The sequence below is a fragment of the Tasmannia lanceolata genome, unplaced genomic scaffold (genome assembly GCF_043159265.1).
Source record: "Tasmannia lanceolata isolate RefF3 unplaced genomic scaffold, GAP_Taslan_0.1 ptg000037l, whole genome shotgun sequence".
Classification (NCBI taxonomy): Eukaryota; Viridiplantae; Streptophyta; class Magnoliopsida; order Canellales; family Winteraceae; genus Tasmannia; species Tasmannia lanceolata.
In genome coordinates, this window is record NW_027518714.1 from 47,684,232 (window position 1) to 47,709,778 (window position 25,547).

At 39.3% G+C, this 25,547-nt stretch overlaps 1 protein-coding gene across 1 annotated transcript; it reads right to left on the minus strand.

The window, feature by feature from the left end:
• Positions 1-18,416: 18,416 nt before the first annotated feature.
• Positions 18,417-25,122, minus strand: LOC143862251 (protein SIEVE ELEMENT OCCLUSION B-like). Its single transcript, XM_077373257.1, has 7 exons — positions 24,818-25,122; positions 24,011-24,115; positions 23,410-23,858; positions 22,015-22,124; positions 21,569-21,714; positions 20,324-20,812; positions 18,417-19,217 (listed from the first exon to the last, which is right to left on the minus strand). The coding sequence occupies exons 1-7, from the start codon at positions 25,061-25,063 to the stop codon at positions 18,600-18,602; spliced, it is 2,163 nt and encodes a 720-aa protein (XP_077229372.1). The 5' UTR covers positions 25,064-25,122; the 3' UTR covers positions 18,417-18,599.
• Positions 25,123-25,547: the final 425 nt, after the last annotated feature.

Here is a 25,547-nt window from a genome sequence, read left to right on the forward strand (position 1 = left end):
CTAGGAAAGGATCCTCACAACTCAACTGAACAGAATAGAATAGATAATAAAAACAAAATGTCTTAAAGATAAAAATCACGCTCATCACTTTACCATGCATACGACTAAACCACAACATCAATTAAGGCATCTGATACTCATTCATTTGAATGCATATATTAAGACTTTCCAAAAATGACTGAAACAGAACCCAAAAGAGAAATACCGTTTGAGCTTTGTATGGCTGAAAAACTAACACCAAAGCTTTGGGGAAGGAATTGCATCCATGTCTCCTTACCCATACAGTTAATGAGGGCCCAGTACCTCTTCTAAAATTGAAGTCAGCCTATTCCCAATTTTACCATCAAACAAATATCATAATCCTTTGAAGGTAGCCACAAAAGAATCAGGAGAAAATAATGAATCCCGAACAATCAACATGAATTGAGCAGCATTTGAAAAAATAGAACAGAAATACAACCAGACTCTCTCTCTAATTAGGCTAGCAAAACCCTCATTTCCCAAATAAAAGAGGTTAGATTGATATTTATAGGAAAATTGGGGTGTTGATATTGGTACTACCAAAAGTGATTGGCGCGCGGTTGCATGAATTTTGATAAGCGTATGAAGAAATCGTGTCTTTTCTGCCCCTGTTCGGCCCACTCTAGGATAATTCACGCCTTTGGGGCTGTATACGACTTACTTCGCTCGTCCTATTAGGTAATTTAGCTCAGATTTCTACAAAATTTTACAGGGACCTATGGGGGACCCTAACCTATCCTAGGGTGTAATTTGAGGTCCTAACTCACTAATTTGATGGGGTTTTGCTCAAACATTGAGGGTTTAGGGCCTGGTCAAAATGGGTGTCTGCAGATGCCCCTCTTTGGCAGAGCGTGCTTGTCGTGCAAATGCCAAAGCTGAAAAGACAGCACATTTTGACTGGCCCAATATTAGAGAGTTTAAAATTTTAGATTTTTTATTTTGAAAATGATTTCCACAAGATAACATGATGAAATAGTCTTTCACCGGACTCTGACTCTGCAAACGCTGGTGAGATAGCCTCTCTCCAACTTTTAACTTGGCAAGAATTGGTAAGATTGCCTCTCTTGCAAAACATTAAATGATAGATTTGGTTGTGAATGATCTTAGAATTTGAAGAGAAAATGGGTTTGGATGTCGTGTAGGAACGGACTTGAATGTCGTGTGAGAACGAACCTAGATGGGGAAAACGGACATAAATGCCGTGTGAAAACAGACTTGAATGCCGTGTGGAAACAGACTTAGATGCCGTGTGAAAACGGACTTGAATTTCTTGTGAAAATGGACTTAGATGCCGTGTGAAAATGGACTTGAATGCCCTGTGAAAACGGACTTAGATGCAGTGTGAAAACGGACTTAGAATACCATGGAAGGCAAAGTGAGGATAAACGCTGTAGAAAGTAAAATGCTGGATGATTAAGAAAATTGAATTGGATTCCAAATTAGGAAAGGAATTTGACTGACTTAACTGGGGATCGATTGATCATCTCTTTCCGAAAGAAATAAAGAGTACATGTTCTCTGCTGAGAACAAGATTTGAATTACTTGAGCGGGTTTTGGGTACTAGCCCCCTTTCATTTTCAAAATAGAACTACATTCTACTGATGTAAAGATTATTTTGAAAACTATTTTGAGGAAAACTAATTTTCAAAAGCATTGACTTTACTGAAAAGAATTTGACTGGAGAATGGTCAAACTCCTCTTGTCTTCATTTGTTGTGAATAGCCATCTCAATTGCCACTGTTAGCTTGACATCTTTTATGACCTGATAACTCAGGTCATAAAAGATGCCCCTACTATGATTTTACTTCCATGATAGATTCATAAGAGAGCAAACACAACAAGAAACAACAAAAGGCTTTTATTTCTTGAATGTTTGAGGTTACAAAACTTTTCTCATATATAACAGACTGAATCTGACTGACATCTTTCTTTCATTTCTACCAGCTGCTAGTGCTTCGAATGGGTCTGAGAACCTGCCATTCTTCTGAACTCTTGTTTGGCTTTGTATCACCTTTGAGGAGATACAACTGCATAATTTTTCTCTTATCACCCCAGCTTTGGGAGGGATACTAACCACACAGGACTACCCACACTGAACTTTGAAGCTTGACCTTGACTCGACAAAGAAAGGACTTTAACAATGATATCAAGAACTTCGATGATGACATGACTTGAACTTTATGAGAGACTGAATCTGCTTCTTAGTCTGATAAATGTTTTAAAATGGAACAGTCTACCACTCTTAGAATCTTTTGAAAACCGTATTTAAAGGCGATTCGTTCCTCTTTTCAGAATTTCTGTCATGGTTATTATCCCTTTGGATTGCTTAGTCTTAATTCCCTAGCTTAGAGAGTGTTAAAGAAGTCTCGCTAACACTTACTCAGACATTGAAGTAATGCCACAACAAAAATGAAAGTCCAGCTGGCTTACAAAGGTTTTGTCCTTTATGATGTCACTGCCATGACCAGATCGCCTTTTTAGGTTTTCAATCTGGCGGACCGCATGCCTTATATTTTGCCTGGACTGCCTGCCCTTGCACGTTTTACATCCAGCAGGCTCAGCACCCTGATTTTTGCCTAAGCCGCACTTTCGGGTTTTCAGCTTAGCGGGTGAATGACCCTAACTTTTGCCTAGACTGCCCTTTCGGGTTTTCAGTCTGGCGGGTTTAAGACTCCATCATTTTTCTTTCTTTCTGTTTCTCTACAAACCTAGGCCTAAATACACCAGAAGGACTTTTAGGTAGGCTCGAGTGCGAACAGGCTTGGACTTTGGTTTGTTTTCTTGTATTTTGACTGAATCTGGTCCCCCCTCCAGACTGCCTACGGATCCCCAAAGAAATAGGAATCAGGTCCGCGTAGTTCACCCTTTTGGGTTTGAAGGTTTGTTTGTTTTTCGTTTGGTTTCTTTCTTTTTCTTTGAAAGATTAAAAATAACGTGACCGAACCCGAATTGATCAGGCTGCCTACGTACCCTGTAGAAAGGGATCAGGTCATGACGTAGTTGAGGTCTTTTATCTTTTATGACGCAAGTCATAAAAGATGCCCCTAGTTTGTGTGTGGCAAAGAAAGAGTTTTTTTTCTTTAGGCCCAAAAGGTTTGCAAACGGTTTTTGACTTTGAGGTTGTTGGCTTTTAAGCTCTGATCGACCAAGGATGGCCTCCTGGTGTATCTCAGCATAGTACTTCTTTAGTTGGTCCAGGTTTGTAGGTTCTGTTAATTTTTCTCCATTTTCATCGAGGAGTCTTACGGCTCTTCCCGGCAGGACCTCTTCAACAATGTAAGGTTCAGACCAATTTGGCCTGAACTTCCCTCTCAGTTCAAATACCGGTACCCTGTATGATTTCAGGACAAGATCTCCTAGCTATAGATCTCTGACCCGGACTTTCTTGTTGAAGGCCCTTTCGATTCTTCTCTGATACCCTTGGATGTGATATAAGGCTCTCAGCCTCTTTTCATCTATCATCTGTAATTCCTGATGTCTGGCTCTTGCCCATTCAGACTCTGGCAGATTTGCTTCCATCATTACCCTTAAGGATGGAATTCTCAGCTCAACAGGCAGAACTGCTTCCATTTCATACACTAGAGAGTGCGGAGTTACACCTGTAGAGGATCTTATCGATGTCCTGTAAGCCCATAAGGCAAAATGAAGTTTGTTCGACCAATCCTTATAAGTCTGAGTCATCTTAGTGGTTATGACCTTGATGTTTTTATTCGCTGCCTCTACAGCCCCGTTTGTCTGAGATCTGTAAGCAGATGACTTGTGATGCTTGATATTGAACTCTTCACATAGGTGTACTACCTCTTTCTTGAAGTGAGATCCATTATCAGAAATTAATTCATGAGGTACTCCGTATCTGCAAATGATATTTGCACGGATGAACTTCGCAACTGTATTCGAAGTTATGGAAGCATACGAAGCAGCTTCTATCCACTTTGTGAAGTAGTCAATGGCTATTAGAATGTACTCATGTCCACTTGACGACTTTGGATAAATTTTGCCAATGGTATCAATCTCCCATACTGAGAATGGCCATGGCGAAGTCAACGAGTGTAACTCCGATGGAGGCACATGAATGAGATTTGCATAGACTTGGCATTTATGACATTTTTTCACGAATGCGAAGCAGTCTGCTTCCATTGTGGGCCAATAGAATCCAAGTCTTAGGATTTTCTTGACAGCATCTTACCATTCATGTGAGGGCCACAAACACCTTCATGTGTTTCCTTTATGAGCTCTGCAGCCTGATCTTCATCAACGCACAGAAGCTGTATCCCATCAAATGACCTTCTCTACAATTCTTCACCACAAATGATGAAGTTGGTAGCTAACCTTTGAAGAGTTTTTCTCTCTTTGCTTGAGGCCTCCAGCGGATGCCCCTTGCCTGAAATAAGGTTCTTGATGTCTGTGAACCACGGCTTTCCATCTGGACATCTTACTGATATCTCTATCGCATTCATATGTGATGGAGCCCATTGTAACCTCACAGCTAAAGGTTGAACCTCCATTGTCGCAGAAATATCTAACATTGAAGCCAGAGTAGCTATTGCATCAGCAAAATGATTCCTGATCCTTGACAGATGAGTGAAAGTGATACTCCTGAACTTCTTGACCAGAGATTCTAAATATGTGTTATATGAGATCAACCTCGCCTCTCTTGTTTTCCAATCCCCATTTATTTGACAAATGATCAGGATTGAATCCCCGGACACATCTATGTCGTGAATTCGTAAAGCCAAAGCTGTCTCAAGTCCTGCAATGCATGCTTCATATTTTGCCTTATTATTGGTGCATTCAAACTGCAACTTAATGGATATAGGGATATACTCCTACTTTGGAGATACCAAAACTGCCCATATTCCTTGACCATTATTATTGACGGCTCTGTCAAAGTACATTAACCACTTGGTACTCAGAATCTCTTCTTCGACATCCATGATCTCTTCATCAGGAAAGTCTGCCTTTAGAAAAGAGTTCTCCTCAACAGGAGCATCAGCCAACTGCTCAATGATGACCCGCCCCTTAATTGATTTATGAGTGACATAAGTGATGTCAAACTCAGACAACAATAACAACCATCTAGCTGTTCTTCCAGTAAGAGCGGATTTTTCGAACAAATACTTCAACGGATCCATCAGTGAGAGCAAAAGTATCTTATTCAACAGAAGGTAATGTGTAAGCCTTTGAGTCGCCCAAACTAATTCTAGACAAGTCTTTTCCAAGATAGTGTACTTGATTTCATACTCTAGCATTTTCTTACTAATATAATATATAGGCTTTTCTTTCTTAGACCATGCATCCTGCTGAGCAAGCATACAACCCATTGCTCTATCTGTGATCAATAGCGGTTCACCAGGAATGACTGGTGATAAGACAGGAGGCAAAGACAAGCACTGCTTGAATTTTTCAAATGCTTCTTGACATTCATCATTCCATTTCTCAGAAAAATTCTTGTTCAATAACTTGAACATGGGTTCACATGTCATGGTTAGATGAGATATGAATCTCCTCAAGTATTGCACTTTGCCAAGGAATCCATGAATCTGCTTTTTCGTCTTTGGTGGTTGCCTTTCTTGGATAGCCATGATCTTTTGAGGGTCCACTTTGATTCATCTCTTGCTGACCATGAATCCAAGCAACTTCCCTAATGTGACCCCAAATACACATTTACTGGGGTTCAAGCGAAGTTGATACTTTCGGATTCGCTCGAAGAACTTTCTTAAGGCAATTGTGTGCTCTGATTGAGTCTTTTCCTTGACAATCATGTCATCTACATAAACCTCGCCTCCTTATGAATCATGTAGTGAAGAAGAGTAGTCGCAGCCCTCTGATAGGTAGCACCAGCGTTCTTAAGACCAAACGGCATCACTCTGTAGCAATATGTGCCCCACTGAGTAATAAATGATGTCTTCATCATGTCCTCGGGTGCCATCTTAATCTGATTGTAACCCGAAAATCCATCCATGAAAGATAAGAGTGCATGTTCAGCTGTATTGTCAACCAGGAGATCAATGTTCGAAAGCATAAAGTCATCTTTTGGACTTGCCTTGTTCAAATCTCTGAAATCGACACACATCCTGACTTTCTCGTCCTTCTTCGGCACCGGTACAATATTTGCAACCCATTCAGGATATTCAACTACTTCGATGAATTTTACTAAGCGTAGTTTCTTTACTTCTTCATAGACTTTCAACTCCCATTCTGTTTTAAGTTTCCGGAGTTTTTGCTTCTTCGGCTTGATGCCAGGGATTAAAGGTAATTTATGTTGTACAATGTCCTCACTCAATCCTGGGATGTCATCGTAAGACCAAACAAAAACCTCCTTAAACTCTTTTAGCAAGGTGATTAGTTGTTCGCACTCCTCATGAGATAAAGTTTTGTCAATCCGTATCTCCCAAATTAAGGATTCATCACCTATATTTACGATTTCAATTTCCTCTTCAAGTGGTTTTGCTCGGCCACTCTCCTCTTGTTGAATCATGTTTTTATTTCAAGGGGAGTTTCGTTGGCTTCCTCATTAGAGGGGGAGTCTTGATTATCATTATTAGTTACTTAATCAGGTTTAGAAACAGAATCAGTAGAAGAGACAAGTACAGGAATATACGTAAAAGAGTCTTTTATTTCATCGGAATCAATGATTACATCACTAAGATAGTCTACAGCAGGCTTTACAGACTCTGAAACAGAATGAAAAGACAAATTGACATCAGTGTCAACACAATTCGAAATATGTACAGACAGAACATCAATGAAGACGTTCTCAGACTCAGACTCGACGCCACCAGGGATAGACTCGTCACCAAATCCAGAAGTAGACCCGACCTCTACAGTCCCTGTATCAAAAGAAAAGTTAGAAATGATAGACTCTAGGTCAGACTCAGAAACTGACTCACATTTTGAAACGTCTGACTCTTTTGAAGGGATTGAACTATACTGAAAGACTACTTGGGGTATAACCTGTGAGATCCAGTTATCGAAAGGTCCCTCGGCTGGAGTATTGCAATCTTTTGGGTTCATGAAATGTGTGTCTCCTCCAATCATCGCAATAACTGATGCCTCAACTTGGAACAAGGAGTCTAGGAGTTTTGATTCAAAGTTCTCAACCCAATCTGTGTCTTGCTTCTCTGTCACTGAAATCTGATCAAGAAAGAAGTCCTCTAGCGGCTCATCTGTGAAGAAAATCTCTAAACCCGCCATTTTCTTTCCAGTTTCATCATACCAAGGCTCAAAAAAACCATAAAACGGATAATCAGCTCCTTCTTTTCTGAATCTGCCATTCATAACCATGTTGAACGGACCCATAGGAAACTCTAAGCCTCTGCGGCGGCATGTAGCCCATGTCAGCGTGTAAGCTTTCATTTCCTGAATTTCTTTTCGAGTTGGCTTGTATCCTAACCCGAATAACCCATTCGTCGTCTTCGTTTCTGACCATTCAGTCAGGCCTTGCAGATTTCTTCCCAGGCCAGCTCCCTGGACATACCCATATTGTGGCATCATTCTTCCTACATGGACATTGGTGCTTGCTAGAAACATGATATTTTCACCCATGCCTTCTTCCATAGTAATAGGAACACTCAGAGGATTCTGTTAATCCTTCATCTCGAGCAGACAGTACATAAGGTTTCTTACTTCTAAACTCTTTATCTCCTTCTACCCATCCCAAAACATACGGTTTTTTAGAAATAGCAGCACAGATACGGGAATGAACTAAAGCGACTTCCTCTGTGAAGATTGTATAAACATTCGGCGGAGGAATTGCGTGTGTTGGCAAAGGGTTGGTTGTCACATTCGGCAGTTCAATTGTAAGTTCCCCTTTGTCAATCATGTTTTGTATCTGATGTTTCAAAGCTAAACATCTATCACTGATATGGCCAGTATTACGGTGATAGTCACAAAACTGATCCTCTCTCCAGGATCTTGGCAATGGATTGGGTAAAGCCTTAATGTCAGGTAGTTTGATTTTATTATCCCTCATCAATTTCTTTAAGGCTACGGAAAGAGAATATGGAAAAGGATCAAAATGTCTCGGTTCCTTTTTCGCTGGGTGACCTTCACTAAAGTTTGTTCTCCTTGCTGGCTGGGCAGTATTTACGTTATGGACCTCTTTAGGCACTATCATAGGTCTTTTCCCTTCTCTCGAATCAGAAGAAGTTCTTTATCACAGGCCTTTGGTGAGTGCGTCCTCTATCTGGGTTTCCGTCTTAATGAGATGGTTGAAATCAAGAAAATACTGGATAGCCATTTGAACGTAATACTGTGGAGACAGATTCTTAACCACAATCTTGATCTGATCTTTGTCGGACAATCTGTGGGTCATCTGAGCAGCTTTTCTCCTCCATCTTCGGATGAAGGCTTGCTTCAACGCTTTCAAAATTTGACAAGTACACCCCCTCCGTCAACTGTCCGTCAGGTTAACCTGACGGAAAGACTAAAACTAACCATGGTTAATATTTTGAGGACAGAAATGCCCTCATTTGCAGAGGGATTAGGGTTACGCCATTTCTCACTGTCGCCATCGCCCCTCCGGCTCGTTGCCACCTTCGACCACCTCCGCCACCGCCGTCACCTCCACCACACACAATCGAACCCCACCCCATGGCTACATCAAACCCACATTTCAAGAAAAAAACTTTGATAAAAACAAAAAGAAAGCCCTAAATATTAGGGTTTTTGTGCAAATCAATATAATGATGTGAACGAAGACAAATAAAACTCCTAAATGGAGGGTTTATGTTGATAAATCAACAAGGGTTTGAATCAAACCCCAATTTTTAGTTTTCAAGTATGACAACCCTAATTTTCAGTTCGGAAAGACGAGGACATTTTGGTCTTTTCCCCCACGCTGTCAGCTCCGTCTAGTTTAAAAACCCAATGAAACCACAGGGGGTCTACTTGTAACTTTTTAAACTTTTGGGGTCAAGTTGAATGTGTCAGAAACCACAGGGGGTCTAAGTGTATTTTCCCCTAAAAATAAAATGTCTTAAAGATAAAAATCACGCTCATCACTTTACCATGTATACGACTAAACCACAGCACCAATTGAGGCATCTGATACTCATTCATTTGAATGCATATATTAAGATTTTCCAAAAATGATTGAAACAGAACCCAAAAGAGAAATATCATTTTAGCTTTGTATGGCTGAAAAACTAACACCAAAGCTTTGGGGAACGAATTGCATCCATGTCTCTTTACCCATACAGTTAATGAGGGCCCAGTACCTCTTCTAAAATTGAAGTCAGCCTATTCCCATTCTTACCATCAAACAAACATCATAATCCTTTGAAGGTAGCCACAAAAGAATCAAGAGAAAATAATGAATCCCGAACAATCAACATGAATTGAGCAGTATTTGAAAAAATAGAACAGAAATACAACCATAGGTGCCCATAGTTAACAAGGATAAAGGGATCTGCCATTGAAGAAGTGAGAGTGATCTAGAAGTGACTTAAACAAGAAATGAATTTAGTGTGCTCAACAGGACAAGGTAATTCCACTACCAAAATGTAACAACCAATATCCATTACTACATTATTTAGCATGGGCTTCTGTTAACATTGTTATGCCCTTATCTCATAAGAACACTGACTGTGTGAATATGGTAAGCATATATAGGAGTAATCTATCACAGCTGATAAGTACCAAATAATATAACTATGCTCACCATAAAAGTGTGTAAGCATAAAGCGAAAACCAATTCCCTATGATGTAAATATCAAATGTAATACAGAAAATAGCCCAATGTGGGACCTGATCCCGAGAGAGGGGCGAGCGCGCGAGGCGCCACTCTCTCCTCTCTTGGTCTCTAGTACCCACGCGATTGGCGTGTGCTTTTTACTTAGTTAATTTTTTATTTAATTCATCTTTTCCGTGAACTTGGGACCACTAAAGCAATCCGAATTCCACGCAAAAGAGAATGACAGAGTTGCCACCTAGATGAGGGATCTAGGACCCATATTGACCAGAAATCTAGGCTCATTACCTGGTTACGAGAATGGAAGGTATGGGGAGTTACCACCACAAGCACCATTCTCGCCCGATAAACCGGTCTTCGATTTCAAAAGTTAACTCTCTTGAATTTCTTTTAAATAACTCAATTAACTCTATATCAATATGCAAACTACGTGACATGCATCCTAAAATCTAATTTCAATGTAATTCGTAAATGTGTATCTTGATTTTCTTAATCTATCCAAGCACTTGTACAAGACAGCAAACCAAGCGACAATAGCAACAATTATATAAAGGTTCAGTGGTTAGCTTGTAAGGGACTTGAATCATATAACCACTAGACTATGAGCATTTCCAAAATTTCAGAGTCCATAGATCCTTCACATGCATTACATCATATACAAGACATGCCATTTCAAGATTCACACTGTAGTGCTCTATTGATCATAAAATGTAAAACATGAGCAAATATCCAAAACCTAAAAGGGAAAGGAATTACCTATTTAAACAACATTATTCTTCAATATTTGCGCTACTCATTTTTTTCTTTCCAATCAACATGGCCATCAGAAATCATTACTATTTCTAATAACTCAAGAGATTCACAGTGATAAAAGAGACATGATGATTCAATGCCATCTGGAAGGGATAAGACAAATCAAGCAAAATTCACTATAGAAATGAAGAAAGATGAAGCGATTACCTGAATCTGATTTCTTCATACACAAATATACTTCTTCTTGAAAGAATCTAAAGGCTCTTAGTTGTAGCTGCTTGAAATGGTTAAATTTCATCTGGTAATAACGAGATCTGAGTTGATTCCAGTAAATGTATCCACAACTGTAGTAAACAATGTTAAGAAATAGCTAGATTTTAACTAGAACCTTGATCATAGAAGAGGATCTTCGAATAGAACATGAACTATGTTTTTTATAGGATTGAGCTAGGGTTTATAGGAGGCAAATCAAAAGCTTCAAGCTGAGACTTGAAAGAGACAAGGCTAGCAACTCAAGGCAAATGTAAAAAGGAATCTTGACTGGAATCCGGCGAAATTTGCAGGAGAAAAATAATCGCAGCAGAAAAACAAGGCTAAAATTAAGGTTTTTGAGGAACATGATCTGGTTTATCACAAGAGAAACAACAAATCTATGGTTTCTGAAGCTAAACTATAACAATGAACTCCGAGTTAGGATTTATATTTAGGGTTTGGATCCACAATTTCTAAGATTTCTAGGGCTTGAATGGACAAAGATAAGAGAATAGCACATCCAAATGTTGAAGATCTCGCAAGATGGCAGGAATCCGGCCAAATTCACCAGAGAAGAAGAGGGAGATGATGGAACCCTAAAACCTTAGCTCTTTGTTCTCTCTCTCTCTCTCTCTCTCTCTCTCTCTCTCTCTCTCTCTCTCTCTCTCTCTCTCTCTCTCTGTGATTAGGTTAGCAAAACCCTCATTTTCCAAATAAAAGAGGTTAGATTGATATTTATAGGAAAACTAGGGTGTTGATATTGGCACTACCAAAAGTGATTAGCGCATGGTTGCGCGAAGTTTGATAAGCGCACGAAGAAATCGTGTCTTTTCTGCCCCTGTTCGGCCCACTCCAGTATAATTCACCCCCCTTCTGGCTGTATACGACTTACTTCGCTGGTCTTATTAGGTAATTTAGCTCGGATTTCTACAAAATTTACAGGGACCTATGGGGGACCCTAACCTATTCTAAGGTGTAATTTGAGGTCCTAACTCACTGATTTGATAGGAGTTTCCTCAAACATTGAGGGTTTAGGGCCCGGTCAAAATGGGGTGTCTACAGATCCCTACTCCATATATTTAGTCCACTCCTAATATCATAGAATCGGTCTTCATTAAGTGGTTTTGTAAAGATATCTGCAAGTTGATCATTTGTGTTGATATATTCAATTGAAATATCTCCTTTTAGTGTGTGATCCCTTAGAAAATGATGTTTAATCTCGATATACTTAGTCCTATAATGCCGGATTGGATTCCTGGTCAGATTAATAGCACTAATGTTGTCACAATGGATTGGAACATACTTGATATGTAGACCGTAGTCCATGAGGCTGTTCTTCATCCAGAGGACTTGTGCACAACAAGCTCCTACTGCAATATATTATGCTTCAATAGTGGATAAGGCAACATAATTTTGCATCTTACTGAACTAAGAAACTAAGGGTCTCCCACGAAACTGACATGTGCCACTTGTACTTTTCTTCTCAATCCTACCAACGGCAAAGTCAGCATCTGAGAATCCAACTAGGTTGAAATGATCAAACTTTTCATACCACAAGCCTAGGCTGAGGGTTCCCTTAAGGTACTTGAATATTCTCTTGACTACAAACAAATGGGATTCCTTAGGATCTGGCTGGAATATAGCACACAAACAAACATTGAACATGATATCAGGTCTGCAAGCAGTCAAATACAATAGGATACCTATCATCAAGGTTTTAAATTTCGATTACGGAATGTGTTTCGGTCCTCACCGAAACCGAAATTTTGGTAATTTCCCTCGAAATTTCTGGAGAATATTAAATAATATTAAAATTCAAGATTTTTTAGGATTTTCCTTAAATCTCGGACCGAAATTTTAGGAAAATTGAAATTTCGATCGAAATTTCAAATTTTCGGTCGAAATTTTATAAGGTTTCTGGTTTACCCAATATCTATTTCGTTCTCCACCGAAGCCCGAAATTTCGGACCAAAATTTCGGATTTCAGTCGAAATTTAAAACCTTGCCTATCATCCTCTATATTTCTTCTGGTCAACTAATGGGCCAATATCATCTTTCACTAGTTTGGTAGATGTAGTCATTGGAGTTGGCTTGATTGGTGAGCTATCCATCCCAAACCTCTTCAGCAATTCTTTTGTGTACTTTTCTTGGTTTATAAAGATATCATTCTTGAATTGATGTATTTGAAGACCAAGAAAGTACTTAAGTGCACCCATCATGGAGATGGGTCGGGTCAAAATCTTAACTTCCAAATGATGGGGTATTTTTTCAATTTTAAAAATTCATAAATTCTATCATGTCCAAACATTATTAAATCTCAAAAGTCTGGTAAAAAGGATCTCATAACTTGGTTTGTAAAAAAATTTCTTCTTGTCAGGTACTGGTCAACGCACTGGTCAACATAGGCATTTTAACTGATAGTGATTTTCCTTTAAGTAAATGTTCGATCTTTTAATAAAAAGTATTTTTTAAAATATTTGGTAAATATAGTAATTTTTATTTTTTTAAATATTTAACTATTAAAAAATTTCTCCTACCCTTCACGCTCACCGCTTCCCACCTTCCTGAGAGCCTTTGCTTCCCGCTTTGGCAACCATGGATCGGCTCTCTTACAGACGACTACTTTGTTTTTCCCGTCGACTTCGACTTCGTTTCCCGTCAACCTCTCTTTCCGGGTGATGGTGTCCTCATCGTTGGTCAGCTCTCTTACAGGCGACGGCTTCGTTTTCCCATCGATCTCTCTTTTTCGAGCGATGGTGTCCCCATCGTTGGTCGGCTCTCTTACAGGTGACGGCTTCATTTTTACGTTGACCTTCATTCCGGGCGGTGGTTTCCCCACCGTTGGTCGGCTCTGCTTAGGCGACGGTTTCCCCGTTGACCTCTCTTTTCAGGCGACGATGTTCATGCCATTGACCTTGTCACTAGACGATGGTTTTCCCATCATTAGTTGGTTATCCTCTTTCTCTTCTTCTTATCTGCGGCGACGGTTTTTCGTTGACCTTTTCTCCGATGGTTTTCCCATCAGTGGTTATCTTCTCTTGGCGTTGTGCTGCTTGGTCGGTGTTCCTACTCGTGGTGCTTCGCCTTTGCTCATGTGCAGACCTTTGGTTTGCCTATTTTGCTCGATGGATTCCTGTTATTTCCCTGCCGAGGTGTCACCGTTCGATCCTTCATGGTTTGTAGATGTATTTGGCGGGTTCTCATTCAAGGGAGACCCTACTTTGCTCGCTCTCGCCGTAGTGCTACTTGAGAGGGACCTGCTCTTTTTGGTGGCCGTTGATCTCGCTGTTGTACTCATATGGCCATTGTTATCTTTCATTATGTATTCTCCACACCAGATTGAGGATGAGTGTCATACCAAACTAGATGTGTGTTGTATGAGATCATGTATGTTTTCTTATATTTAGTTGTTGTTGTAGTTTCCTTTGTACGAGTTCCATGGCATATACGCTCCAACTTGAGGGGGAGTGTTGAATAACATGTAAGGGTAGTTTAGGTATTACTTGTAGTGTTAGGGGTATTGTAGTTTTTATACATTGGATGCCCTATTTGGGCTTATATATACATCATTTACATGAGGAACTCCCTAGTGGAGACTCTCCATCCTTCACTCTTCTTCTTCCTCTCTTTCTAACCCTAACTCCATTTCTAACATAAGCTTTCTATGTGACTCCTGGTTGCCCACAAATTAGTTGAAAATAGATTGACTACCTACAGTTTTCCATGTGCTCAAGCTATGTTTGGGGTTCTCTAAAGCGGAGTTGATTTGCGAGCGCATTTGAAAGTGTCTCTTATTCAAGAAACTGTTATGTACTTCTACAATGCAAAAGCTATTGAAGAAACCATGGGAAAAAACTATGCATTCTTGTTGTTTGAAAAATATCTTGTGAAAACCCTCAGTTATTGTGGTATTTTGTTATTTTCTATGGACTCGTGGTTCAAGGAACTATCCTCTCCAAGAAAATTTGCTTCTTGGAAAGGATAGTTTAGGGGAGACAAGGAGGTTATATAGGAAACACGCTTCCCATAGAGTGGGATATGTGTTCTCCATAGAGTGGGAATCAAATTTCCCATAGAGTGGGAATCGCGTTTCCCACTTTCCGAAATGGGATTCCCAAAAATCGGGGAATCAAGAAGATTCTCATTTCCAAATTGATTTTCGGGGAATTGAGATTCCCCATTCTGAGTAGACATTCCTGCTTCCTTGAGCCGATCAACGATGGGGATACCATCGCCCGGAAAAGAGAGGTCGATGGGAAAATGAAGTTTTCGCCTATAAGAGAGCTGACCAACAATGGGGACACCATCATCCAGAAAATAGAGGTTGACGAGAAACGAAGTCGAAGTCGAAGTCGGCGGGAAAACAAAACCGTCATCTGCAAGAGAGCCAAACAACGATGGAGACGTCATCGCCCGGAAAAGAGAGGTCAATGGGAAATGAAGTCGTCGCCTAGAAGAGAGCAGACCAACGATAGGGATACAATCGCCCGGAAAAGAGAGATCGACGGAAAAACAAAGTCGTCGCCTGTAAGAGAGCCGACCAACGATGAGGAAACCATCGCCCGGAAAAGAGAGGTTGATGGGAAAACAAAGCCGTCGCCTGTAAGAGAGCCGACCGATGATGGGGAAACCATCTCCTGGAAAAGAAGGTTGACAGGACAACGAAGCCATCACTTGTAAGAGAGCTGACCAACAATGGGGAAACCATCGCCTGAAAAAGAAGGTCACCTGGAAAACCGAAACTGTCGCCTAGAAGAGAGCCAACCAACAATGGGGAAACCATCACCTGGAAAGATAAGGCATAAAGCCAAGAACAAAAGGAGATAAAACAACAAACAATACGAAGATAAGATAATAAGACTGAATAGGGAGAACACCCAACAAGAACCTAATGGAAGCACAACAACACTCCCCCTCGGGCGAGACTACATGAGCCCGGAGATGACAAGACAAGGAAACAATACAACACGAAGAACAACACCAACACTTTCCCAAGATGACAACTAAGAGGACAACACTCCTTCAAGAAAACAATACTAAGACATCACTAACACTCCCTCTCAAGAAAAGATAACAAAAGAAGAACTACATGATAACACTTCCCCTCAAGTTGAAGGTCGAATACCTTCAACTTGCAACGAAAGAAGAAAAACAAGGCACCACACCTCTCTCGAACATTTTATCGAACACTTGGTGTGCTCCTTAAAGAACCCAAAGGCCATGAAAGCCACGAAAGAGAAAGAGATGACAACAAGTCAAGAATAAGAGAACCACAAGAAACAAAACAAGACAACACAAAAGACAACAACAAGCCAACAACAAGGAGATGACTACAAGACAACCAAAAGGCAACAACAAGAGAACAATAAGACAAGGATACTACACACTCTAGCTATGGAACTACATGAGGGTTTTTTTTTTTTAAAGAATGACTTCAAGGCACCACACCTCTCTTGGACATTTCATCAAACACTTGGTGTGCACCTTGAAGAACAATATAGAAAACATAGAAGACAATGAATCAAGAGGATAAAGGACAAAGATTAGGATGGAGTAGATCTCAAGACTTGAAAGAAAGAAATGATTTAAAACATAAATAGAGGTGAAAGAAACTAGAAAGAATCCAAAATGGGTTCTCGGCAACTACGGAGATTTTCCTTCTTTTTTCTTTTGGAATTTACGGCAAACCGAAGAAGGGGTTTGCGCACAAGGAGGGGAGAGAGAGATTGCCGAGAGAGAAAAGAGAGATTGGAGGGATTTGGAGAGAGAGATTTACGAAAAAAAGGGAAGAGACGGGGAGAGAAATGAGGAGATAAAATCTAAAGGGATAGATTTTAGAGATTTAGAGAGAGAGAGAGAGAGAGAGAGAATATGGTTTGTGATTTTGGCAACTCCAAAAGGAAGAAAATAAAACCGGGAGAATGGCATGCGAGAGAGATAGCGAAATAAGAATGGCGTGATGGATGAAACTCTTCTTCTTTCTTCCCTAGGATCTTTGCTCTGATACCATGTTAGAAATGGAGTTAGGGTTAGAAAGAGAGGAAGAAGAGGAGTGAAGGATGGAGAATCTCCAATAGGGAGCTTCTCATGTAAATGATGTATGTATATAGGCCCAAATAGGGAATCCAATGTACAAAGACTACAATACCCCTAACACTATAAGTAATACCTAAACTATCCTTACATGTTATTCAACACCTTCCATATCCAATAAGCTATTGAAAGCACTAAGTAAATGATGAGAATCACATGCCTTTTTATCAAGAATACCAGAGCTTTCATATGCAAGGGCCTAAAGTACCATCCAACTTTCAAGCAAGCGACAAGATGAAATGAGCTATAGAAGAATCCAAAAATATGCTTTACCACATGGTCTCAGTAACATTTAACATAAAATTGAAATTTTAGTATTAACATATTTGCAGCTTACTCACAATCACCAGGGGATTCTAATGGAAATTTATGAACACACAAACAGATCTTGTGTATTTTTCCTGGATCAATTAAAACTACAAGGGAAGGTATCTCAGAGAAGAATATCAACAGAAATTTGGGCAGAAATTGTCACATGACCAGAGATTGAGCTCATAAAATGTCCTTCATGGCAGTAGGTTGAGTGTTGTGAACTCTTCCCATCATAAACTTCCATTCCCTTACATTACTTGTATTTCTCTTCTCAAAAATAAACCTTCATTCCTTGCAGTTTGTGATCAAATTCCCCAATAGCTTTCATCAATTTTGAAGTTGTTAGAGAACATGAGAATTACTTACATATTATGTGATTTTTGCCTTTGAATCCAGCCTAAACACAGGAAGAAAAGCCACAAACTTAACATACAGATAATTTTAAAGCCAAATTCCTTAGAAAATAATACTGATGGCACAGAGGTGTTGAACAAATAGAAAGTAACGACTTTGCCTTCTCTTTGTTGATGAATCTGAGCAAGATTTCAATAGCCAGGAGTGGATACACTAGGCTATTGAATACTGAAAATAATTTGCAAACCTTGCTGATCTGAACTCGAATTTCTTCTTTCACCTTTAGGGTCAGCAAGAACTAGAAAATTCTTGCGGATTGCTCTGATACCACTTAATGCAAGTGCCCGCAGAAAAGAATTCTTGCAAGGGGATGCAAGAATACTCAAATCTGATAGTAATCTTGCATTAAATAACATAATTGGATGAAGAAAAGAATGAAAAGATTATAAGAAACCTAATCACATTTTCCAATTTTTAAGAAAAGGAAAGGGATAGAAGAGAAGAGAAAATCTCCCTCCAAGGAGGATTTCTACGGAGGGAGATTTTCTACGCAATCTCAAATCAATAAAAAACTAGTACAAGTGAGAGCAGGAGGCATTATTAGATAGTCCCTAATACAACAAAATATGTCCAAAATACTCCTAATGTAACATGTATTGCCCAAAATACCGCTACTAAGCTAAAACAAATGAAAAAACCTAGGCTAAATGAACTGTAAGGGCTAATGTAGAGCTAATGTAGAGAATGCCAAAGGGGATGCTCCTACTTTAGCTTCCTAGATAAATTCTGGGGTAAAAAAAGCCCATGTTGGCTAATTGGTGTTAGCCAATGATGATCCTTTTGCACACAAATTCATTCCTAAGAAAAGGGAAAAATATTAGTAATCAAAAGCAAATTACTTACTAATTATTGAGATATTATTAGTATCACATCCAATTCATGATGGGAAGTACACAAAACACTTTACTTGACTACAAATAGTCGATATCATGCCGCTACGACAAAGTCTTGGCAAACACTCCCTATTGTAGAATTTTAAAACATAGAACATCCTTAAATTCACACCTAGTTCTCTTATGGCCAAACCACATACTTAATAAAAGCATCCCCATCGTGTTCATATTTAGTCGGTGCAGCATCGGTAGAGAATGTACTTCTCCATAGGGCGTTTGCACTCGGCACACACCACATTCTCTTCAATCCTCCCTGTGTTACCTGGAAGGATAAGGCGAGTGCAGTGCTCATGAGTTTGGTATGGGACAAGTGCATTTGTGAGTGCTGGGATGAACCCGTCGTGCTCCACATTAGCCTTCCATTTGTCAAACTGTAACAAGCATTCAGTGATTTTCTTTCCATGGGCCTTTAAAATCTCTGTTGATCCTCTACTTATGACAACCCAACCCTCATCACTACCATCAAAGCTAAGCATAGACATTATCTCTTGCATTATAGGATCATTCTCGATTGTCCGGCCATGTTGCATCTTCGAGTACCACATGCTCTCTAAACGGACCCAGAAAAACCAGATCATCACTGGGTCCTGCCAAAACCCACTCAATTTTTCATTGCTAATGAGTGAGATGGCTTTCTTAACCCGTTCCCTGGGATTGCTCTTTCCTACATATACCATCTCTAAGGGGATTCGCACCTCTTGTATGACATGTCTCATTGCAGTAGTGAATTTTTTAATCCATTCAATGTCCTCCCCTCCATACAAGCAGATATACCTGCCTTCCTTCACCTGTTAGTAAAGTGAAATTCGATTAGCATGTGATAATGAGTAACAATTACATTCGTCACAACACATTAAGTGACACATACATGAAGAAACAGTTTAAGGGGAACTATATTAGCTCATAATTAGGGCTAATCTGTGCATATATGAATATAATGTGATCAAAATTACAATAGTATAAATCGTGAGTACATATTTTCATACATACTCTTACACTCCCTTTCAAACTATTGGATTGGTGGCGGATGCAATAGTTTGGATTGAATTCTGATAATGAGATGATTAGAGACCTTTGATAAAATATCTCAGCTACCTGATCAACGCTATGTTGGGGGGTTCCACGCAAAAGTAAAAGATCCCACAATGAAAAAGTGAATGGACGTGGAAGGGCTTATAAGGACTAGGACACCCTCCCCTTAACAGCTAGCTTTTAAGGGAGAGTTGGAACAAGTGGTATCAGACCTGGGGCGACGGTAACCCTGGTGTACCTTCGAGGAGTGAATAAACCCCTTAGGGAAGATCTCATATTCCCACATTGCTTCCGCATGGAGGGGGGGTTGTTGAGGGTTACACACAAAAGCAAAAGAACCCACATCAGAAAACTGAATGGATGTCGAAGGGCTTATAAGGACTTGGGCAACTTCCTCTTAACAGCTAGCTTTTAAGGGTGAGTTCTACTCGGGTTCCAACACGCTAGACATATAAGGGACATGAAGTCTTCTATATAATACTGTTAAAGTATTAAAGATAAATAACGCCTTTCTCCAACAGCTTGAGCTTTTGGAGAAGTTGGTAAGTTAACATGGTATCAGAGCCTGGATAGCAAAAATCCACATGCGATGGTTGGCCTAAAGTGGGACCACATGTGCCATGTGTTTGCCAAGTGGGCCACAAGTGCGGGGGAGTGTTAAAGTATAAAAGATAAATAACACCTTTCTCCAACGGCTTAAGCTTTTAGAGAAGTAGGTAAGTTAACAAATACCTTCTTTCTGATAAAGTAGTAGTCAATCTCAAGCAAGGTTTAAGAGCATCTATAGTAGTATGCATATATGTATATAAGTCACTATAGTATGAACACAAATAAATGCAATAATGAGAGTAATGAGTCATACCCATGTGAGTATCAAGGGATCAATTTCATCAACCAAAAACTCCATCCTCCATGTCTCTTCCTTCCAAAGGGCTTCCTCCCTCGATCCAGAGAAAGGGAAGGCTAAACTTCCCCATATCCACATCATATGGAGCGCATTTGGGTTCACCACCCTCCCTTGAGGGTCCAACACTACTAGCAATGGCTTCTTATCAAAATGCCACACCTCTTTAATGTATCTTGTCACGGCAGGTTCAAGCAATGAAGGATGGCTTAGCGAGTACCACGGCATTGAAGACAACAAGCGATTGAAGTTCACTTCCTTTGCATCAGTCCCTGGGGTTGTTTTGTCTACCACTGGGAGCCAGACCACTTCATAGGGCCTCTCCATCTTGTTGCCTTGGTGGCTTTCGTTGTAGATCTGTGAAAGAATGAAAAGCTCCTCATGGGAGACATCAAGGTCTGAAATGAAGAGAATCACAATCTTCCTTCGCAGTACATCAATGCTAACCTGTAAGAAAATAATGGATCAGGACATTTAATTTGGAATTATATGGTATGACTAGGAACATAGTTACAAAACCCTTGAAACAACCTCAAATTTTTTATTCACTATTTCATATTTAAAAAATTCTGAAAGAAGCCAACTATTCTCTCACTTTTTGAAATAAATATGAATTTGCAAATTTTCCAATTTAAGCGCGAGCTTGACAAAAAAATTGAAGCTCTCATAAATTATTTATCTATCTGGTGAGAAATAGAAGTATTGAAAAATGCATTGTAGTTTTCAAATCATAATCAAAACAGGATATGTACTTAACCATTCTTAATTTCATGATGTGTTGTTTCTTATTGAAAAAAAAATAACAATATATATAACTATATATATATATATAGTGAAAATATGTTAGTAAATAGAAAGCTCATGTTTTTCTGATGTTTTCTCAAACATAGACAATCTTTTCCAAACATTTGCCTTGTTTTAAGTATTCTTGAACCCGAATTTTGTAACATGATTAGGAAAGACAATTAACAATATAATAAGTGATAACCACCTTATATTAAAAAAAGTGATAAAAGCTGACATCTTTATACTGTTTGTCAACTTGTGAATAACACTTTGTACCTAATTATCATGATTCAAACATGTGAAGCATGTGATGGGGTTGCGTTTCCTTAGGAGCATCTAATTCCTCTTTGATATGCGTTTTACATAAATCCTTGATCAAGTAAATGGAAAATTATGCATTCAAAGTTCAAAACAGACCTTTCTTCTGGTGGTAGCTTCAACGATAACGAGAGGCAGCTCATCCTTCGAAGAAATCAATGCTTTCAGAATCTTCATGTTGTCGATGTGGATCGTTTCAAAGAGGCGTATGAGATTCTGGTAAGCTTCAATGTGTATCTTCTCATCTGAATCTCAACAGCACCGGCACGTTAACATTACACATATTCTAATTAGGGGTGGAATTTGGGCTGGGCCAGGTTAACCTCTTGCTAAAAATGAATTATAATCAACCCGAACCCAGCCCGATTTTATGATAAAAACTCTAACCCTAATTCCCAAAAAATCTACCCAAGTTGAACCCCTAATTCTAATTGCAGATTCTAATCTAAATTTTACATTTTGTATGTACTTGAATAATAGGCAACTAATATAAAATTAACTGAAATCTGTTTTGCATCTTTGAAGTTGGAAGTATTCATACTGACCAATATGCTGATAGCAAATAGATAGTTGCTTTCTGAGGTGCCCATGTATGTTGCTAACCTTGTGGGCCAAGCTCGAAAGCTCCCAAGCCTCTGTGGTCGAGGTTACGAACCTGAAATCAAAGCATTTCATTCTGTTATATGAATGATATATGTAAATATATATATTTTGGGTCATATTCTAGTATGAATATCAAGGAGGCTACCAATATATTTATTGTAAACTCAACATCTATCTCGTGAACAACCAGCATTTCACGCGTGTGGTCATGATGTTTATGCATATATAGTACTAAAAGTCATTGAGTCAACTCGAAATCTCTCCTTCCTCCATCCACTGAAGAGGCAAGTAAGTACCTCGATTCAACTCCTTCTCCTACACCTCTACCTGTTACGACTGATGAGCAAGTGCACTTTAGGAAGCTGTTGAGTGCCCGATGAGGTAGAATAGTTTTCAATGTGTCCATTCCGGAATACACGACGGATGGTAAATATTTCTCAGAACATGGAGTGTGAATCAAACCCATGCTCTACTGAATATACTAGACTAGTGAGTTGACTAGCCAACAAAGCGGCGTGTACAAAAAGGAAAAGAAATTAACCCACCAAAAATTTGGGCTCCACAATCTCCTAGTTAGGATAGAATGGCCCTAACAATTACAACTTACATCCTGGTACATTAAGGGGAGTGATAAATCGACCCCCTATGTGTCTATCTCTCTCCTCTTTCTCTCTCTAACCCAGAGGAGAGAGAAAGACACATAGGGAGTCGATTTAAGATATTTTGGGGTCGATTTATCATTTCCCTACATTAAAATGCAGAATAATGTGCTTGAGTTTCTATGGAGCCAATGTAGTCACCTTTCGAGTTGACTCGACTCGATCAACTTTTGGGTAAAGTCTAGTTCTATCATAAATATAGTACATATTCTTCCCTAATATTGAAGGGGCCTAGAACAATATTCATCGCCAACTCTACATCTACGCAAGGAGAACCAACATGTCCTGCATATGTGGTCATGATGTTGATGCATATTTCTAAAACTCAATTGAGTCAGCTTTCAATGTGAGTTGACTCAACTCATTAAAGACGAGTTGACTATCCAAAGCTCTGTAGGTATAAAAAGCAAAAGATCCGCAAAAAAATTTATAACCCACAACCTTCATTTTTAGTATAGAGTAGCCCAAACAAGTAAGTCTTGCATCCTACGTATGTTAAAATGTAAGAAATGTAACTATGCCTATGAAATATCTATAAATTAATAGGAAAGCGTGTCGAGTTTTCTATTGAATCACCAGCCACTCGTTCGATTTGGAATGGAGTTGAGTCTTTGAACTATATAATGATGTTCAAAAGAAGGAAATAAGATAAGCAAGCTTGTTATTGTATGTACTTACTCATGACCCATGCCAATGAGACTAATGATTTGGGAAGAACAAGCGACGACACTTCTGATGGTCCAGTAGACCGCGGTGGGGATATGGGTCATGGCCATCGAAATGGCGGGCGTGTCGGACGAAATGTACTCAGTTGGAAGCTCCTTAAACTCAATGATGCACTTAGTTACATCTAACATGGCCTTAATGAGATTGTTGAGGGCATCAAAACGTGGCTTCAAGGCATCGGTGTGCTCTAAAATATCAGGCAATTGCTTAAGTAGCGCCACCGATTTGGCGAGGGGATTCACAGTGTAAAGTTGCGCAGTGAGCCAGAACTCCCCATAGCTCACGGAGAAGGCCGCCAGGGCCAAAACCACCTTTGCGTCCCACGAATAATTTGATAATGAGTTGAATAATGCCACGGTTGTTGCATGTGCATCTCCGCCGCCGGAGCACTTGCACGATATCTGGAAAATTCGACGATTAATAGAGGAAAAAGGAATGAATGTAGCCATTAAAGAAGTAGAAAGTAGTTGGAGAGAAGCTTTAGACCCTCTCCGTAAACATGTTTAGGTTATTTAAGAGATATAAAGCAAGTAATGGGTTTGTTAGTAGTTACCTCGCATGCAATCCTATGGATGGTGTAAGCAAGAGCTTCAAGCATACCAACAAGTTCGACCTGGTGGGTCTTTTCGTCCATGGCTTCATGTGCTAGTTGTGGGGTCTACATAAACCCATAACAATTTCATATGAAATGCTCATGCATTTGTTGCAGTTGTATCAGTAGTTGCATTATTAGTAACATTATAATGGCAATTGTCATAAAAAGAAGAAGAAGAAGAAGAAGAAGAAGAAGGGCTCCTTTGGATACATCAAACATTTTTTTTTTTCAATATAATATGATAAGCATAAAGCTTTAAAAGTAAACATTATTATTTGCAAATAATATGGTTTTTAATAATATAGCTAATGACTTCCAAAAGGCCTCAGCGTCCCATTTGAAAATAATATTAGCTTGGAATAGTCCCCATTGCAAATGAGACCAATTTTAGTAGCATCAGAAAGAAGTCCTTAGCTAATGTACTAACAAAAATGTGTGTGTGTGTGGATCATTAATGTTGGGTTTTTTTTCAACGGCAAAACCTTTGGCACAAGTGAATTACGGGTTACATTTGCATATCATGCAGAAAGATAAGATTCATATACATGTATGCAAAATGTAGCCACTCCAAGAAAGAGTCATACATATTTAGCTTGATGAAGTTAGATAAAACACCGCACAAAATCTAGCCACTCCAAGAGGATGATTATGAGCTTACATAGCTTCATGTGAGCAAAATTTTGGTTTATTTTACATAAACATGATGATGATGATTATAAATAAATGTTATAGCAAAAAAATGGATTTAAGGGAGCGTAATCCTACTACTGCAATGGGAGCTGTGGCGCGCTGCAAAACATCTTCCACGATACCGAGGAGGGGTCTGACATCAATATCACGGCCATCGGGCGCATGAGTCGAAAGGATTTGCTTCATCACCACGGTATCATCCGAAGACGAAAACAGGTGGCGCTCACCCCTCATCATTTGAGTCTTGGGTGCGGCCAATGTTTGCATCTTGGTTGTGGCCATTGTTGTCGCCTTTGGTGCAACCATTTGCATTGTTGCCATTTTCGACCCGAAATAAGAGAATACTTAAGGAACACAATCTAGGGAGAGGAGAGTTGGGGAGGGGTCGTGAGGTGAAGGAATGCATGCTAGGTATATATAGTGAAAACTAAAGGAAAAAAGCCCAATGAATCTACTTCCTTGCTTCGGACAAGGGTTTAATTTAAACCTTTTTTAGAGGAAAAGTTCTTGGTTGTGTCCATTTCAAAAAAAAAAGTTCTTGGTTGTGTGGTCCCTAGAACAATTTTTTTATATTTTTTTTTTACATTGTAAAATGAAGAGAGGAGTGTTGTCTGATTTGATTAGTTTACTAAGTCATTAGCTAGATATGGTTGGTTATAACACTGTTTGAATTATAGAAGATCATAACCAAATACTTTTAGCAAAATTAAAGTATGAAGGAGGTCTTTTGACTGAAAAAGAGAATCAGTACCTTACTTCAGTCTATAATTTGGCCAAAATAGAAACAAAGAACAAAAGAAATAGA